This window comes from Rhinatrema bivittatum, chromosome 8 (genome assembly GCF_901001135.1).
Source record: "Rhinatrema bivittatum chromosome 8, aRhiBiv1.1, whole genome shotgun sequence".
NCBI classification, from domain to species: domain Eukaryota; kingdom Metazoa; phylum Chordata; class Amphibia; order Gymnophiona; family Rhinatrematidae; genus Rhinatrema; species Rhinatrema bivittatum.
Genome location: NC_042622.1, coordinates 97,667,373 through 97,687,047, shown reverse-complemented (window position 1 = coordinate 97,687,047; position 19,675 = coordinate 97,667,373). Strand labels below are relative to the sequence as shown.

At 44.5% G+C, this 19,675-nt stretch overlaps 1 protein-coding gene across 1 annotated transcript in view; it reads left to right on the top strand.

Annotated features, from left to right (window-relative positions):
* LOC115097561 (xenotropic and polytropic retrovirus receptor 1 homolog) overlaps nucleotides 1–19,675 on the top strand; it is a 72,150-nt gene that overhangs the window by 10,323 nt on the left and 42,152 nt on the right. Inside the window, 2 exon segments of the mRNA XM_029613497.1 lie at nucleotides 3,197–3,310; nucleotides 3,312–3,347. Coding sequence (XP_029469357.1) covers nucleotides 3,197–3,310; nucleotides 3,312–3,347 — 150 coding nt within the window.

The window sequence follows — 19,675 nt, the reverse complement described above, 5'->3', positions numbered from 1 at the left end:
TGTCCTGCAACCGGCCGCACTCAACTTGGCCACTGTCTGAAACCGCTCATGCTCCCAGACTGCTACTCTTGCTACTTCTCTAGGTGCACACGCACATATCATGCAGGGCCTTTTATAAGCAGGAATCTCTGTTACCAGAGACCTCTGATTACGTCATCCAGGCTCCTACTTAAGCCTCAGCGCCATAGCAAGCAGACACCTCAGCAATGGGTCTCCTGTCTTGCAGTGCATGTTACCTAGTATTCCGGGTTCCTGTGTTCCTGATTCTCATCCAGCCTTGATTTCCAGCCTTGCCTCCTACAACCTTGCCACATCCAGCCTTGTCTACCCCAGCCTTCCTTGTCCAGCCTCACCTTGTCCTATCCGTCTTGTCCAGTGTCTTCAGTGTGTCTTCATCCACTCTTGCCCTTACTCTCCAGATCTTGTCCTCTTGCTTGGACCCCTGACCACGACTGCCTGCTGCCTAGACATGACTCCTTGCTTGGACCTGACCACAATTGCCTGCCACCTGGACTTGACCCCTTGCCTGGACCTGGCCACTCCTGCTAGCTGCCTGCCCCTGACTTTAGCCTATCTCTAACTCCGATAGTGTGCTGCCTGCCCTGACCCCGGTGTGCCTTGAACTTTATTTATCTTCACCGTCCTAAGGTCCTGCCTAATTCCTGCTGGCCACCAGAACCCAAGGGCTGAATCTGCAGGGGAGGCAGCTGTTAAAGGTGAAGCTCCAGACTGTCTCACTACAGGGCATGTTTGCAGCTGCTGGCGTGGGCCTCATGGATTCGCCCTCAAGGTTGCATCAACTATGCCACAGCACAAAGGGCTCACACACTCACTACCCTTCCATTCATCTAAGATCATCTACTGTGTTAATCAAATGCACTTGCAGTATATTCCAGTTTTCTTTTGAGAAACAAAGATTGAATCTGCCCATATTTTATAAACCACCAACCTTATATCCCAGTACCTTGAGTTAAAAAGTATTCTAACATCCCTGTAGATCTTTATCACCCCTGATTACACAAGTCAATGTATGAGTCAATCTATAATATATTTGCTTTATGATTACATTGTCAATGTCAATGTTGATCTATAATATGTATGTCATGTTGTAAACCGTTGTGATCTTCATTTGGAATGATGGTATACAACATGACTAAACAAATAAATAAATAAATATCTACCCTTCTACCCTAATCTTATAATTAAAAAAAAAAAAAATCAAGAACCACTATCTTTCCATCTCTGCTTTCCTTTTGCAGTCTCAAAGTTTCCATTGATTATGGCTGAGTAATATGGAAATAGATTATTTTTAATGCAAGGATTAACATGCATCCCTCTGGCACTCCTTCCAGTGCTTTAAGCTCTATACTTCTTGTTACAAATATTTCCATAGCTGATTAGTGCATTGTGTTGGTTTGCAAAGGGAGGGTAATTTTATGAACCTTGTAACTTATGTATTTTGGGGGTAATTTTCAAAGCTTTTTCCATACCTAAAACCGAGGTTTATACATTTAACTGGCTTGCTATAAATTTGCCTGAGGCTTGTGTACATAAAAATGTATGTATAAACCAATGTTGTGCATATTTTTGTGCACATAAAAGATAATTTTCAAAGTGAACTTTGTGTGCACAAACTCAGTCGCACAAAGTTATAGCTACTCTTTGCAGGGCAGAACTTGTACATGTGAATTTAGACACTCTTTTTACAATCTATAGTTTGCATGTAAATCCAATGCACGCCAACTCCACCACACATCCATCCCCGCCTCCCCCCCGATCATCTATCTTGTGTGCACATAAATGTATGCACTAAATCAGGTTACACACATACACAACCTCAGGCAATTTTATAACAAGCCAGTTATGCACATAAACCTGTTATTTTCTGCATGTAAATGGCTTTGAAAATTACCTGCTAAGATACAGGGAGGATAACTTTCAAAACTGCTTCGATGCACCCATTTATACCTGTATATGGGCACACGCATAGGATATGTGCAGGTTTTAAAATACGAATATATATGTACACAAATGTTGCGTACATAAAAATCACGAGCCACGCAAGTTTGGACTTATTGGGATAAATACCGATTTATTTGGCTAAGTATCCAGCTAAGCGCTATTTAAATGGACAAGTAGCGCTTTTCAGACTTATCCAGCTATGTAGGCCTGCTGTTACTTAGCTGGATAAATCAGAATATAGCCACGTAAGTGCTGCTACTTATCCAAATATGTTCACATTTGTTTGTCTAAGTAGCGAGAAAGGTGCTACTTAGTCAAATAAGTTAAAAATTAGCTAGATAATTGTGCACAAATCATATACCCATGTATTTGTACGTCCAGTTTTAAAAGGACATGCATATAGATTTTAATTTCGTTAATTTGATGCTTTTATCCCCTGTGAATCAGCTTTTACACATGTAAGTCAGGGTATTTTATAACACTCATGTGGCAATGAAATAACCAGTTTTATCATTTAGTCTACCAATTCGCCCAGTCCATCTGCAGCTTGTGAAGACCCTCCTGGGTCTTCAGCCTGAAGTCCCCCCATTGTACCCAGATCCTCTACCCAGTCATTTTTTCAATTTAATGATGTTTGCAATCACTTATACTAGATATTGAGCAGAAGTAAATATATGCAAGTAAAAGACATATGCAGTTCACTTTGGCAGGTTTTAAAATAGCAACTTATTTGTGAAAATGTTGCCCCTCCCTGGAATGCCCCTGGCATGCCCCTTTCTTAAATGTGCAAAGTTATTCACAGACTCCGATTTACATGTGTAAGTTGCAGTTTTGACAAATAGCATGTATTTGCATATGTGCTGTTTATTTATTTATTTGTTTGTTTATTTATTCCATTTTTAGATCCTGCTATATCTCCATATTCAAGGTAGATTAAAGCAGTACATACATAGTTATATCAATAAAACAGTAAAAAATCCAACCATGTATTACAATAAAAATACTAATATAAGTAAACATAAAAACATATAGCATTTTCACTTCATAGCCTTAAAATACCAAGAAGTGCTAATTTTTACATGCACAACTTTTGAAAATTGACCTGTAAGGGCCTTGTTCAGTAAAAAAAAAAAAAAGTTTTTTCCATTGGTACAGAATGTAAGAAAATTACTTCTTTACTCAAGCTCTTAAGATTTGCTACAGGTTCTGTTCTATTAATGCAACTGTCTTGCAGAGCCTGAATTTCCTGGGTTTTCACAAAATCACAAAGAAATATGATAAGCTCTTTAGAACATTTAGGGGAGCAGAATGGAAAATGCTTTTTGTGGATGCATCACCTTTCTACACCAGCAAAAAAAAACAATCAGCTGATCCAGGAAGTGGAGGTAAGTCTGGAGATAACCTAATACCATTGTCTGTAACTCATGGAGGACTTTTAGCAGGTTTGGCTTTTACCGAAACTTCAAATACAAGAAATTATAGCAATTCAAAATTTAAAAAACATTTATTAAAAATTTGTGCTGTACATAATTGGACACTTATGGGCTGAATATTTACAATTCAATAAATCATAGCATGAAGAAACAGAGAAATACAGGAACCAACAATACATTAAGGGGTAGATTTTAAAAAAGAGCACGATCGCGTACTTTTGTTCGCGCAGCAGGCGCAAACAAAAGTACGCTGGATTTTATAAGATACGCGCATAGCCACGCGTATCTTATAAAATCCTGGATCGGCGCGTGCAAGGCTGCCGATTTTGGGCAGCCTTGCACGCGCCGAGCCACACAGCCTGCCTCCGTTCCCTCCGAGGCTGCTCCGAAATCGGAGCGGCCTCGGAGGGAACTTTCTTTCACCCACCCCCCCGGCCCTATCTAAACCCCCCCCCCCCTTACCTTTGTCCCTCGATTTACGCCTGCTAGAAGCAGACGTAAATCTACGCGCGCCAGCGGACTGCGGGACCCGGGGGCTGGACCGGAGGCCTCGACCACGCCCCCGGGCCGGCACCACGCCCCCGATCCCGCCCCCGAAATGCCGCGTTCCGCCCCTGAAACGTCGCGTCATTCGGCCCCGCCCCCACACGCCCCCTTAAAAAAAACCCCGGGACTTACGCACGTCCCGGGGCTCTGCGCGTGCCGGCGGCCTATGAAAAATAGGCGCGCCGGAGGCCTATGCAAAATAGGTGCGCCGGCGTGCGAGGGCCCTGCTCGCGTAAATCCGGGCGGATTTATGCAAGCAGGGCATTTAAAATCCGCCCGTAAACATTTTCCCTCAGATAAGAGTAGCCATCATAATAGGCACTACCAGTCTCATAATCTTCATTGTCTTATAATTAATCATATGGCATAAGTTCATACAAAATGAAAAGAAATTTTTTTTAAAACTTTTTATAATGCATATAAAACTTATCTTGCTTGATGAAGTCACTTCCTCAACATGGTCTGCGTTTCAAAACAGAGTTTCCGAATCAAGGGTTTATCTCATAGATATGAGCATTTTCATTAGTTTCTGAGAAAACAGAAAATAATATTAATAAAATGAAAGAACAATCACCAAGTAATATAATAAAGTTTCCCCTTGCTCACATAGAGACTATGGCATTCGTACGCAATGACGCCAAACCTGAAATGACATTTAAATAGAAAAAAACTATCCAAACATCAAAGTGTAATGTAACCTGAGACGTAGGTAATATAGAAAATTGGATTTGCGTATATATTACTTAGATAACTGAATACCATTCTATTTCTAAATTAAGTCCATTAGGATTGACTGTGTTCAAATAAAAAATCAAAACTGTTCCCATAAATTTAGCTTGGCAGTGCGATCCCCTCCTTGTGGAGATGCTGTAATTAACTCAGTAATACCCCACTTAGATCATCAAAAGTGTGATGGTATTCTTGACAATTAGAAACAAACGGGGAATGTACTTTTTTACTGGTGAGGCAACGCTGATGTTCAGTTAGGCGAGTCTGGATCATGCTCTTAGTCCTACGTACATACACCTTGAGACATGGACACTCGATAAAGTATAGCACAAAGCTAGATTTGCAGTCTGTCGTTGCAGTCAGATAAATACTATTTTTCTCCAATAATAAATCTTACCCTGAAAATAAGCCCTAGCTTGATTTTCAGGATTTTTGGAGTAGGGGGGGGGGGGGGGGGTTGCAATAAATTACATTTGGAGGGTTGGGGTGGGTTTGGCGGTTTTTTGTTTTGTTTTTTTTTACAACCCTCTGCCTGCCCCCCATATTCAGGGGCTCTCCCAGGGACATTTGGTAAGTCTTTGGGGGGGGGGGGGTTGCAATAAATTACATTTGGAGGGTTGGGGTGGGTTTGGGGTTTTGTTTTTTTTACAACCCTCCGTCTTCCCCCCCCCCAAGGGACTTTTAATAAGTCTTGGGGGAGGGGTTTGCAATTAATTAAATTTGAAGGGTTGGGGTGGGTTTGGGTTTTTGTTTTTTTTTACAACCCTCTGTCTGCCCCCCCTGTTCTGGGGGCCCCCCTGGGACTTTCGGTAAGTCTTGGGGGGGGGGGGTTTGCAATAAATTACATTTGGAGGGTTGGGGTGGGTTTGGGGTTTTTTTTGTTTTGTTTTTTTTACAACCCTCCGTCTGTCCCGTCCCGTCCCCCATAACTAGATAAACCTCTGGTTCTGAAATTAATACTGACTGCAATATGGTTAATGAGTGTAATATCCGAACATATGATTTAGCATTTTTCACTTCTTCCTGTAAAAATACATCAACAAATGAAGATAAGACAAGATAAGATAAGATCCATCTTTGAACCATTATCTTCATTTGTTGATGTTTTTTACAGAAAGAAGTGAAAAACGCTAAATTTTTAAGAATTTGATGCATTTGCTCGAATAAGAAAGATTTCATTGATCAAGTGAGGACTCTAAATGCCCGATTTTAAATGGGCCATGCATTAAAAATGGGGGATTATGTGCGTGGCTGGGGCTTGCCCGTGCCATGTGCATTTTCGGAAGGGCCCGGCTATGTGCGTAAACCCTGTTACGTGCCGAAGTGCGGGCCTCTCCAAAGGGGTGGGCTGGGGAGCATGGTCTGCGCAGGGAGGGCATGCTGGGGGGCAGGCCCGCATGCTGCCGCATGCTGGGGGGCAGGCCGGGACAGCGCCATTAGCCGCTGTCCTGGGGAAGCACGCACCGGTAGCTGGCCAGCATGTAGAGGTTACTACTGCTCTGAAGGAGCAGTAAGGTAAAAAAAATTAAAAAATTCTAATAATTAGGTAGAGGGTAGGGGTTGGGGAGTAGAGGGGGAAAAGGTAGGAAGTTTAGATAGGGGTTTAGAGAAGTTCCCTCCCAGTCCCAGTCCTTGATTGGAGCGCACTGTGAGGGAACTGGGGAAGCCCTACTTGCATCGTCGCATGTTGCTTTGTAAAATTTCCCCCCGCACACGCGAGTCGCAAGCCACCTGCACATGCACCCGTGGATTTTAAAATCTGGCACGCATATACACGCAGCCATCGAATTCTATAACATGTGCATGCTGGCGCACATGTTTAAAATTGGCACGGGACTTAAAATTGACCCCAAGTGTGCAATTCCTAGTAAGGAGTTATCCATTCTCAGCTATGAAAAGAGCATATAAACAAGCCTATAATGTGGAATTCAATGGTTGTTGTGCAATCAAGTTCATACAATCAATGAGTGCCCCATATGTGATCTGAGATTTTCCCATGTCTCATCCAAAATTAAAGGTATCATTCTGAAACATTGGGAATATTGAAAATGCATTCTATGTTTTCTAGTCCACCTTTTGATTACTTACACACAGGGCAAAAATCTTAGTGATTATTTAGTACTCTGCATGTCACCGTCTTCAATATATGAAGCATTACCTCAGGGTAACCGTCCTTGTGGAAATTGTTCTTTTTGTTCTACAAGCATTATAGGAAATAAATGGTGTGATCCTCAGTCTGGCCGCACTATTTATCTGACTGCAACAACAGACTGCAAATCTAGCTTTGTGGTTTACTTCGAGTATTCATGTCTCAAGGTGTATGTAGGTAGGACTAAGAGTATGATCCGGACTCGCCTAACTGAACATTAGAGTTGCCTCACCAATAAAAAAGAACATGCCCTGCTTGTTTCTCATTGTCAAGAATACCATCATACTTTTGATAATCTAAGTGGGGTATTACTGAGTTAATTACAGCATCTCCACAAGGAGGGGATTGCACTGCCAAGCTAAATTTATGGGAGCAGTTTTTTATTTTTTATTTGAAAACAGTCATTCCTAATGGACTTAACTTAGACATAGAATGGTATTATCAAAGTAATATATATGCAAATCCAATTTTCTATATTATATGCGTCTCAGGTTATGTCACGCTTTGATGTTTGAGTAGTTTTTTTCTATTTAAATCTCACTTACTACTTCATCATTTTGAGTTTGAAAAATGTGGCGCCAATGCATACAAACGCCATAGTGACTATGTGAGCAAGTGAAAGCTATATTATACTACTTGGTGATTGTTCTTTCATTATATTAATCTTATTTTCTGTTTTCACAGAAAGTAATGATATTGCTCATATCTATGAGATAACCCCCCTGATGCAGAAATTCTGATTTGAAAAATGGACCATGTCAGGGAAGTGACTTCATCAAGCAAGATAAGTTTTATATGCATTATAAAAAGGTTTTTTTAAAATTTCTTTTTGCATGAACTTATCCATATGATTACTTATAAGACAATGAAGGTCATGACACCAGTAGTGTCTATTATGATAACTACTCTTATCTGAGGGAAAATGTTTAATGTATTGTGTTGCGATCCTGCCCGCGGAAGCGCCGTGAGCAGGCTCTTACCTCACGGCCCAAAGGCCGCGCTGAAGCCCGGACCTTTCTTCTTGCTTTGCTCCCGCAGCACGGAGGCCGCGCCGCCACTTCTGCCATAGCGGCAGGAGCTGCCAACGCCGGGGCCTTTGCGGCCTGGCCGCTTTCTTGCCGGCATGGCAGGAACCATGCTGGGCCTTCCCTAGTGTGGCAGGAGGCCGCTGGTGACCTTGTTTGCTTCGTGGCCCGGAGGCCATCGAAGCCGGGACCGCTCCTGCAGCTGGAGCTGCCCCTGGTGATTCCTCAGCGGCTTGGATGCCGCTGTCTTCCTTGGGACCTGTCTAAGGCCCTCCTCCGGTGCTTCTGCACGTCTGCAGCAGCATGGTCGCTGTCCAGGGTCCTGCCCCCTGCTACAGCTCCTCCTAAAGGGCAGGCCCGCGGTTTTCTTCCCTATTTAAAGGGATAGTGAAGGTGTGGTCCCTGGAACTCCTCCCGCAAGCTCCTCCCAGGGAGTTATCGCCTCAACCCTACAAAAGGGCTCAGCTGCCACTTCATCTTCGCCTTTGCAACGAGCAAGTCTTCCTTGAGACTTCCTGCCTTCAGCTCCTGCTTGGCCGCCTTCTTCATTGGATCCTTCGTCATGATTACTGGTCTCTGCTAAAGTCTCCGTTGTTCCTGTCCTGATGTCTCCGTTGTTCTTGTCCAGATGTTTCTGTTGTTCCAGAGTCTTGATGTCTCCTTCATCCTGACCTCTGATGTCCGTCCTTGTTCCAGATGTCCAAGCCTTCGCCATGATCCATCCCAGTGTGGTCCGCGACCAGCCCAGCTGGGTTGGTAGGGCTCGCTGCGGCACAGTGGTCTGCAACCACCCCTGCTGGGATGTGTAGGGCGCTGGTGGGTCTATTCCATCGACGGAGCTGAGGACCTCTATGTTCCTGTCTTCTCCCTCCTGGCTTGGAGTCTTCTGGAAGTCCGCTTCGTCCATCCCGGCTGCCCTTCGTTGAGTGTCCGAGGAGTTCGTCCTGATGTCCTGGAGTTCCGCCTGGAGGCCTTCCTGTATATAGTCCTCCAATGCTCTGGACTCCAGCTATGCCTAGTCCCTGGCGGGCAGTGCTCCGGTGGATAGCCTGTGGGCCGTCCTGGCCAGCGCAGCCTCCTCCCTGGCTGTGGGAGTTAGCGCTTTATCAGGAGTCTTCTCCATCTTGAGTTTTATCCTGTCCCAGATGTTTCGGTTCCGGACCTGGCTCCTAAGCTCCTTTCCATCCTCAGTCCAACTTCTTTGGCCTGATTCATCGGGCCTTTGAAGCTCCATCCAAGATGGAGGTTGCCTCAGGCGTCACCCGGATTCCTTCTCAAGCTGAGTTTTTCTCTGATCCTTGTCCACGTCTGATCTTTGTCCAAGTCTGATCTTCGTCCACATCCAAGTCCTCCGTCTTCTCTGCCTCATTCCAGGCCTGCCGCCTCTGCTGCTCCCTTCAGCGAGTCTGAAAGGGCGGGGAACGGTTGGAGGACCGTTCAGAGATCACCAATGCATTGGTGGTCTCCCGGAAGCGTGGAGGTCCTGGTCCCGGTATCCAGTCTTGGATCGTCTTGCCACAAGGGCACACAGTTACGACCCGCACTGAAGTGCCCCCTGGTGCTCCATTCCATCAAGCGCAACATATTGTCTGAATATTTACAATCCACAGATTGCAATCCTGCCCATAATTTGGGTTTTTACTAGTGGGTTGTATTGTTTGAATTGTAATTGGGAATCAGATCTTCAAGATTTCAGAATATCAGGGATGGACTATGGTTGAGCTGTGCCCGGCAGTAGCAGAGAACTGGGTTTCAAATCCTGAGCCAAGCTTCTAGGGGTGTGCATTCATTTCCTATGTATTTGTAATCTGCAACTTATAGGGCCATATTCGTTGTATTTGTGGGGAAGCGAAACGTATCATGATTCCCCACAAATACAACGAATATTCGCTGAATTATTCGGCCGTCTAAAGGAGCCAATTTAAACAAACCCCCCACCCTCCTGACCCCCCCAAAACTTACCAAAACTCCCTGGTGGTCCAGCAGGGGGTTCGGAGCCATCTCCTGCACTCACACCTTGGCTGCCGGTATTCAAAATGGCGCCGATAGCCTATGACCTACTATGTCACAGGGGCTACCGGTGCCATTGGTCAGCCCCTGTCACATGGTAGGAGCAATGGATGGCCGGCGCCATCTTGTGCTCCTACCATGTGACAGGGGCTGACCAATGGCACCTACCTGTGGTAGGAGCACGAGATGGCGCCGGTCATCCATTGCTCCTACCATGTGACAGGGGCTGACCAATGGCACCAGTTGCCCCTGTGACATAGACGGTCAAAGGCTATCGGCGCCATTTTGAATACCGGCAGTCGAGGGTGTGAGTGCAAGAGATGGCTCCCGGACCCCCCGCTGGTAAGTCTTGGGGGGGGGGGGGGGGGTCAGGAGGGTGGGGGGGTTGTACTTAATTCAATTTTAGCCAGGGAACGAATAAGAATTAACGCATGAACATATCAGGGGCCCACTTGCCGAATGCAATGTATCTGCCCCCTGACGAATACGAATCCCGAATGCAACGTATGGCGTCCCTCTGCACATCCCTACAAGCTTCCACTCCTCAGGCAGGTTAGCACAGGGATACTGTAGAAAAATCATTTATAGCCCCAGAGAGAGAAAATCTCTGCCATCTCTCAGTATTGATACGTACTGGTAGACTCAAGACACACATACCAGATTCTGATGGGGGGAGCAGTGATCAAAAACTGTTGCCATGATGGTTTAGCTGGATGGAGGGGGGTATTAAGATGAGGGAAAAAACCTGGGTATTTATAAATGAAAGCTTATGGTACCATAACCCTATTAAAGTTATTTTGCAATTGAGCAGGAAGCATATAGAATATGGAGGAAATTACAAAATCAAATTAAAAGAAACCCATAGATAAAGCTGAGTTTCTAACCTATAACAGGTGTTCTCCAAGGATAGAAGGATTTCCATCCTCAGTCATGGGTGACATCATCTGATGAAGTTTGGCATGGAAAACTTATGTCAAAGTTTCCAGAACTTTGACTGATCTCACTGGACATGCCTTCGGCATGCCATTATAATGTGTGTCCATGCAGAGAACTTTCAGTTTCTTATTTAATAAAGAATAAAATTAAATGTTGGAGAAACCAACTCCATAGGAAGGTCAGCGGATTTCATGAGGACTGACATCCTGCTGTCCTTGGAGAACATCAGCTACAGATAAGCAACTCTGCTTTCTCCAAGGAAAAGTAGAATGGCAGTCCATACACATGAGTATTCTCTAGCTCAGGCATTTTATACTTAACTTCTGGGAAGCCTGGAACAAAAACAATGGGCCCTAGGCAGGAAAGAGTTGGGTTCTACATCTCAAACAAATTCTGAAGGACAGATTGGCCAAATCTACTGTTGCTTTAGCCATCCATATCCAGACAATAATGAGATATGAATGAGTGGAGAGAACTCCATGTTGCATCCTTGCAGATCTCCTCCAATAGGTGAGCCACTATTGCTGTCATGGCTTAAACAGAATGAGCCTTGACAAGACCCACTATATTCAACCCCACCAGGGCAAAACAAAGAGAGATACAATTTGCTAGCCAATTAAAAGTCACTGTTTGGAAACAGCAATCCCTAGCATGTTTGCTTCAAAAGAAACAAAATGTGGAGTAGACTTTCTATGGGCTTCAGTCCACTCTAAGTAGAAGGCCAAGGCTCTTTACAGTCTAAACTGTACAGTGCTTGTTTACCTGGGTGGACATGCGGCCTGGGAAAAATGTTGGAAAGACAATTGACTCATTAAGGAGGAATTCTGACATCAACTTAGGAAAAAACTTAGGAGATGGGTATGCAGGACTACCCTATCATGGAAAATCTTGGTATCAGGTGGATAATTTACTAAAGCTTGGAGCTCAATGACCCTGATCACTCAAGAAAACACCACCAAGTAATACCTTCCAAGTTAGGTATTTCAGATCACAGGAGTGCAGTAGCTCAAAGGGAGCTTTCATCAGCTGGGACAAAACTACATTGAGATCTGGGGACACAGCAGGAAGTCTGATGGGAGCTTCATGCATGAAACGTACAACTAAAGGCTGTACAGAGATGGGCTTACTTTCTACATGGTAATGGTATGTACCAATCGTACTAAGGTGGACCCTTATGGAGTTGGTTTTGAGACCAGTCTCAGACAAGTGCAGAAGGTGATCAAGCATTTTTGGGAGGAGCAGGAGAAAGTATCTAGGGCCTTTTGCTTACACCACACAGCAAACCTCCTCCACTTTAATTGGACTTTCTAGTGGAATTCTTTCTTGAAACAGAAAGAACTCGAGATACATCTTCAGACAGTTCAAGGAATTGCAGACTTGACCTCTCAACATCTAAGTGGTGAGTGATAGAGACTTGGGTTGAGATGGTGCAACATGCCTTAATCCTGAGTAAAGAGATCTGAGGAAGACCCTAGCCTGATCAGCTCCATGAAGGACATCTCTTTCATGTACTGGCCCATGAAGAGCTGGTAGGATGCTATGTGGGAAATTATCATAGCTCCCTAAACAACTTTCTCTCAATAGTATCCAAAGCTCTAGAATTCCTCCCTGAGGGTACCAAGGAATGGGTTCTGGACCTATTTGGCCTTTTTAAGAATGGATTTGATGATCACAGATTGGTGTGGCAGCTGCCATTTGTTGAATCCAGGAGCCTTTTGAATGAGATAGATGGCACCCGCCTTCTCCCACATCCTCATCAGTACCTCCTGAAGGATCTCATGAACAAGGACTGCCATGATCTCCTTAAGGAGCTCCACAAACTGGAGGATATCTAGCATTTTGTTCCTGGACTCTTCCTCCTTCTGCAAAGTAAAAGGAATGGCTTCCGCCATTGTCCTTATAAAACTTGTGAAGGAGAGGTCCTCAGGAGAGGACTTCCTTCTGTCGAGTGGAGGAGAGGGGTTAGAGGAGAGACCAGTAGACATCTCCTTTTCAGAGTTGTAGCCATACCCCCATAAATACCAAAATCTTGACTTGCTATGGTCTGCAGGGCGTTGCGTCCGTCGGTCTCAGACAGCTTCGACCCTTGTGCCTCACCTTTTTCTCTGCTCTCCCTGCTAGCCTTGGGAAGATGGCTACCGCTGCGTCTGCAAGCTGCGCTCTCTGGCATCCCCGGAATGGCTATGGCGTTGCCTCCTGCCATGTTTCTCCCAAGGGCCTCCTAGGGTACACGCGTGCGCACTGCCCACGTCTTTATTCCAGCTATGGCGCAAACCTCGGGGGCATCCCCCTCAAATGACATCACGCCATCTGGATATTTAGCCTGTACTTGTTTGCTAGCTCTTTGAGTTAGCAAGGATTGGACTCGTCTGGTCTAAGCTACTCTGCTGCTTCCGTGCTGCCACTGGAAGCTCTCTCTCTGCCCTCCGGGGTATTCTCTAAGCTGGGTACCCGCTCCTCGGGGGCCCTCTGCTTTATTTCAGGTGTCTTACTGCAATCAGGTACTCACTCCTCGAGGGCCTGCTCTCCCTGCCTCAGTGCCTGTACCATCTACTTCAGCCTGGTGGAATCGCCAACCTACAGCTACCATCTAGTGAGTAATCTAACTCTCAGTCTGTCTCATCTACAGCATTGCCTTGCTGGGAAACCTACATCGAAATTCCCCTATACCAACGTGGTGAGACGGGTTCCCTCTGCCGAGGGTCCTGAGACTGCTACCTCTGGATCACCTCATTACTGCCACCTCTGGTGGTATACTCCAAGCTGTACAATAAAAGATCTAATTCTGTGTTTGTGCATCCTGAGTCTAGCCCAGTACTGTGGCTCCCCACGGGGCCCCTCCCCATGGGCGAGGTCATCTGCCACAGTACCCAAGAATCCACCCAAACACCACTAAACCATAACAGATTGCTAACTCCATGGATTCGGCTCAGCTCACCGCATTGCAGGCCATTCCAGGCCTGGCCCAGTGAATCTCCGAACAGCAGAATGCACTGGAGAATTTGACTGCTGCATTCAACCAACTGCACGCACAGATGAACTTACCCACCACCACAGTAAAGAAGTTACACCGCCAGAAGTGACGGTCAAGACAATTGTACCTCTATCTGCTCCACATGCTTCTCGGGAGAAGTTTGGAAATGTAGAGGTTTTATTAACCAGTGTTGCATGCACTTTTCCCTGTAACCTAGCCATTTTCCTACAGTCTATGCCAAGACCACCTATATCTTGTCTTATATGGACGGAAGAGCGTTGGCTTGGGCTTCTTCTCTGTGGGAGCGCGATGATCCTATCCTACATGATCTTTCCAGAGTCCTTGAACTGTTCAGATCAGTTTTGATGACCCTGCCCAGCATACCACTGCAGGATCTTCATTGGTTCACCTGAAGCAAGGTACTAAACCTTTAACAGACTTCGCTATAGAATTCAAGAAACTGGCGTCTGAATTACATTGGGACCCTAAATGCCTGAGGACCCTCTTCTTTGAAGGACTGAACTCTCATTTGAAGGACAAGCTGGCATCTTGTGAGATGCCTGAGACCTTGGCTGGGTCTGGTTGGCAACAAGGATTGATCGTCGACTTCGTGACAAGGTTCAAGAGACCAAGACTCCCAGAAGACCCTTTCAGGGTGAAGCTCGAGTTAAGTCTACACCCAGGCCTGTTCCCTCGGGTCTAGTTGCTGGCGAGGAAGAACCAATGCAATTAGGCCGCAGTCACCTGACGTCTAAAGAGAGAAGAACGCGGAAGAAGTTGGGGCTATGCATGTATTGTGGACAAACTGGCCATACTGTTCAAACATGCCCTATTTGTCTGGGAAACTGGCAGACCTATGTCATGCAGGAGAACTCTTCTTAGGTCTTACTGCACCCTCTCCTCCACTCTCTCTTCCTGTATCCTTGATCTGCGGACCCTTAGAATATCAGACTCTTGCCCTAGTGGACTCAAGGGCAGGAAGTAATTTCATTTTACAACGATTAGTGGAGCACTTGCGGATTCACACTACCACCATGACGTCTCCTCTACTCCTATCTTCAATTCATGGAGAGCCCTTACCGGGCGACATAACCCAGCTCACCGAACCAGTATGTTTACAGACCAGCGCTCTCCATTCTGAAACTATCTCCTTCTTTGTTCTAGAGAAGGCCATGCACCCTATAGTACTGGGGCTACCGTGGCTGCAGCAGCATATGCCTCAATTCAATTGGGCCACTCTGGAACTTTCACGTTGGGGTCCAGATTACCATGGTAAATGTCTGATGGAGGTCGCTCCTATACTTTGCATGCCAACTACCCCATTTTTCCCTGGGTAGCCGCCTCAATATGCATCTTTTCGAGATGTATTTTCCAAAGAAGCTGCAGACGTACTACTGCCACACAGATTCTGCACCATCAATTTGAAGCCCAACACTGAACCACCCAAAGGAAGGGTCTACCCTCTATCGTTGGTAGAAAATAAAGCCATATCCGAATATATACAGAAGAACCTTCAGAAAGGTTTCATAAGACCCTCCAAGTCTCCTGCCGGGGCAGGCTTCTTCTTTGTGGGGAAGAAGGACGGAACATTGCATCCTTGCATAGACTACAGAGGTCTAAACGAGATCACTGTGAAAGACCGCTATCCCTTACCACTCATCTCAGAAATATTTGATAGACTACAGGGAGCCAAGATATTCTCCAAGCTTGATCTCAAGGGAGCCTACAACTTAGTTCGCATCCGCTCTGGCGATGAATGGAAGACAGCCTTCAATACCCGGGACGGTCACTTTGAATATCTAGTGATGCCCTTTTGGCCTGTGCAACGTCCCGGCTGTCTTCCAAAACATGATGAACGACATTCTGCGGGACCTTCTATACAAATGTGTCATTGTGTACTTAGATGAAATCTTGATATTTTCCCAAGACATGAACATTCATCTGGAGGATGTCAAAAGAGTGCTGCAAAGACTCCGCGAGAATCATCTATACGCCAAGTTGTCTAAGTGCGAGTTTTCACAAGGAATCAGTGCCTTTCTTAGGGTACATTGTTTCCAACCAAGGTTTCCAGATGGACCCCAGAAGCTGGAGAACATTAAGAAATGGACACAACCCACAAGTTGAAAGGCTCTCAGATGATTTCTGGGATTTACCAACTATTACAGAACATTCATCAAGAACTACTCCTCACTAACTGTTCCGTTTACAGCTATGATGAAGAAAGGTGCCAATGTTGCCAATTGGTCTACGGAGGCAGTAACAGCATTCCAGAAACTGAAAGACGCCGTCTCGAGCAAGCCATGCCTCCGACATCTGGATCCGACTCGGCCCTTCATTGTAGAGGTTGATGCCTCTGACATCGGCGTAGGGGCCGTGCTAAGCCAGGCCAGTGATTCTAAGGCCTTATACCCATGCTCATTTTTCTCCTGTCGCTTCTCGCCAGCGGAGAAGAACTACAGCATAGGAGATAAAGAGCTCCTGGCAATAAAGATGGCATTCGAGGAGTGGCGCCCTTGGCTTGAAGGAGCACAACATCAGATCACAGTCTTTACAAACCATAAAAATCTGGAGTACCTAGGGTCCCACTGCCACAGGGGAAAACAGTGAAAGGAAACTTAGAAAGCTATTGAAAAACCTTACTTAAGGAAACTGTGAGGGATGAGACCCCATGATGGACAAGCCTGATCTGAGAGAAAAAAACCCAACAAAAGAGATGAGGTAAGAACTGCAATCAATGGGCTCTGTGGAAAAAGAGAGACTGAAGGGACCCCGTGTAGATGCATGATATAATGGCATTTCCCTGGGCATGCCCAATGAAACTCAGTCAAAGTTCTGGAAACTATGACATCGTTTTTCCATGCTGGGCTCCATCGGATGATGTCATCTATGTGTAAGGACTTCTATCCTGCTTGTCCTCAGAGAAAGCTGCAGTCTCCAGTTTGATCAGTAACTTTGTCAGTTTTATTCTGATTTTTTGATATCTTAAATATCTATTTGATCAGGGATTTGGTAAATGTCAAATGATGGACATGGATTAAGAGTATAGTCACAGATCCTTTTGTTTTCTTCATCTTTACTTTTGACTACGATTAAACTACATGGGATGAGAAAAATTCCTATTGCTAATCAAGTTTAGGAATTCCAATTGCCATGGTTGATCAATTTCATGCCAGATTCATGCTGTTATTACAGCCAGCATTACCGGCTACAGTCACTATCTCAGCAGCTTCTATTTGCATATTAATTGAGGCTTTAACCAATGGAAAGCAGCTTGAACAACTCAGCCTCAAGCTGAGAATAACATATTTATGTTTACCAGCTGAGGAATAAACTGTTTAAGAGTTATAATTTTTTTTTTTTTGCCCTGAGACACAGAATCAATAAAATGTGATAATTCTGGTGTGGTATGACATTCACAGCATAGTGTCACAGTGAGATAAGTCTCTATATCTGGGGAGGTTTTAGCACTGTCTGTGTACTTTTCCAACAGTGGTGTGATTTCACAGTACACCGCATGCCCTGGAATCCTAATGCATATTTCATGATCACTGACTCCCAGCATGATGCACACATCACTGTCATAAGACAGGCTGAGATCTAACCACAGTGAAATTGGAATTCAGTGAGAAAAACTCATTTGCAAAGGCTCCACTGGAGGACCACCAGAGATCATTTGACCTTCTATAATGTGGCATCACTAAAGAGACAAAGGTTATCTGTGTCATGCCAGCCAGTGGTCTCAGCAGTAGTAAAGGGTTGCTCAGCTCAAGGCACTGGTGCGTAGTCCCTTCAGAGCGACCCGATGATTAGTGTTAGATAGACTGACTAAGAACCAGCCGTCCCGCTACAAAGTCCTCTAGAAGTGCGTGGGATGCATTTCAAAGATACTGTATAATATTGACTGCTGGACTGCTTAGCTAGGTCCTACTAAGTTTGTACCAGCACATGTCAAATACGTACTGTGCTGTTTGCTGTAAGGAAAGCAGCTAATTACAACTACAGGATATAAGTCAGCAAGGGCCTAAGTCAGCGAGCAGTGAAGGACATAGGAATGGTTAACACATACAATATGTGTGGTCTGTGTGGAGGTCAGCTACAAAGGAAAGTGCAGATAAGATGATCAATGTCTTCCTACAAGCTGTGGGAAGATAGTTCAGAAGGAGAACAAACATTTGGACACGAAAGAAAGAGAATGAATGGGTGCAGGTGGTCTAGGGAAAGGAAGCTAGGCCAGAATGATGGATTTAGAAAAGATCAATACTTGGCAAAAGTAACTAGAAAAAAATGTATATAAGCCTTGTAAGATTGTGACATAGGCAAGGATGTGCTTTTGGAATTAACAATTTTATTAGTTTTATCAAGCAAGACAAACATTAGCATGAACAAATACCGCCCTGTCCAAAGGGAGGATGGCGGCAAACCACATGTGTAGCATATAAAACATAACACCCCTACTACCCCCCCTCATCCCTCCCCATCTCAAAGATTTCACAAAATGATATTATACAAATTATCCAAACAAATGCAAGAAAATAAATATCAAGAGTATCTTCTCCAACATGCACAAATCATTGAAATCTTCAGTTACAAACATTAAAGTAAAAGCTCTGGGTAATATGTGATAGATAGATATGTCTACTCTGGTGTACTCAAAAACAAGGCAAGAGGGCACAAGTTGCAAGAGGGAGTATAGGTTCATTAAAATATTGTCTAAGCCTGATTAGTTAGTTTAAGAAATGGTTTCCAGACTGCATAAAATGAAGCCATCCGGTTGCATCGAGCTGCTGTGAGAGAAGCTAAGCGACAGTAAACATGGAATTTGTCCAAAACATTTTGAAAGGGGGGTCTTCCAACTTGTTTCCAGCATATGGCAACTATACTACGAGCTGCAATAAATACTTGCAAACAAAAGCGATATTGATGCTTGTTCAGCCCTGGTATTGGTAAATGTATGAGCGCATGTCCAGCATCAAGTGAGATATTTAAGTTCGGGGCAGTGTTCAACCAGCCAGTTGGTTCTTCCCAAAAAGGGATAATGACTGAGTATTGCCACCAAATATGAAAAAAGTCCCCCTCAAACCACAGTTTCACCAACAAAGGTTCAATTGAGAGGGATATAGTTTATGCAAGTTCACTGGATCTAAATGCCACCGATAAAGTTATTTAAAACTATTCTCCTGTAATTGAGCTGAAATAGAACATTTGCTAATATTGGCAAAAACTAGAGTCCAGTCACCGGGGTTCAAAGATCATCGCAAATCAGCCTTCCAATGCTTAAAATGAGAAAAAGTTACCGAAGCTGTACCATGAAGGAGCATGTATATTTTTGAGATTACATGCCAGATAGAGTCGACTTGAGTACAAATATTTTCTAACACGGACTTTCTGCTCCTCAAGCCACCAGAGCATTGTAGAGAACTGATAAAATGTTGCACCTGGGCGAAAGCCAGAAAATCTGCTCTATCCAGAGAAAGTGACTCTGATAAGGAATTTATATTTATTTATTTATTTAACACTTTTCTATACCGACCTTCATAGTTAAAAGACCATATCAGATCGGTTTACATCGAATTGGGGAACTGTGACAAAAACCATAAATTGAAAAAGGAAGAACAAAGTTACATTTAACAAGGAAATATATATATATAACAAGGATATATATATCTATCAAGCTACCCTGCCTAGGAAAATGGCCTATAGTAAGAACATAAGAAGAACATGCCATACTGGGTCAGACCAAGGGTCCATCAAGCCCAGCATCCTGTTTCCAACAGTGGCCAATCCAGGCCATAAGAACCTGGAAAGTACCCAAACACTAAGTCTATTCCATGCTACTGTTGCTAGTAATAACAGTGGCTATTTTCTAAGTCAACTTAAATAATAGCAGGTAATGGACTTCTCCTCCAAGAAC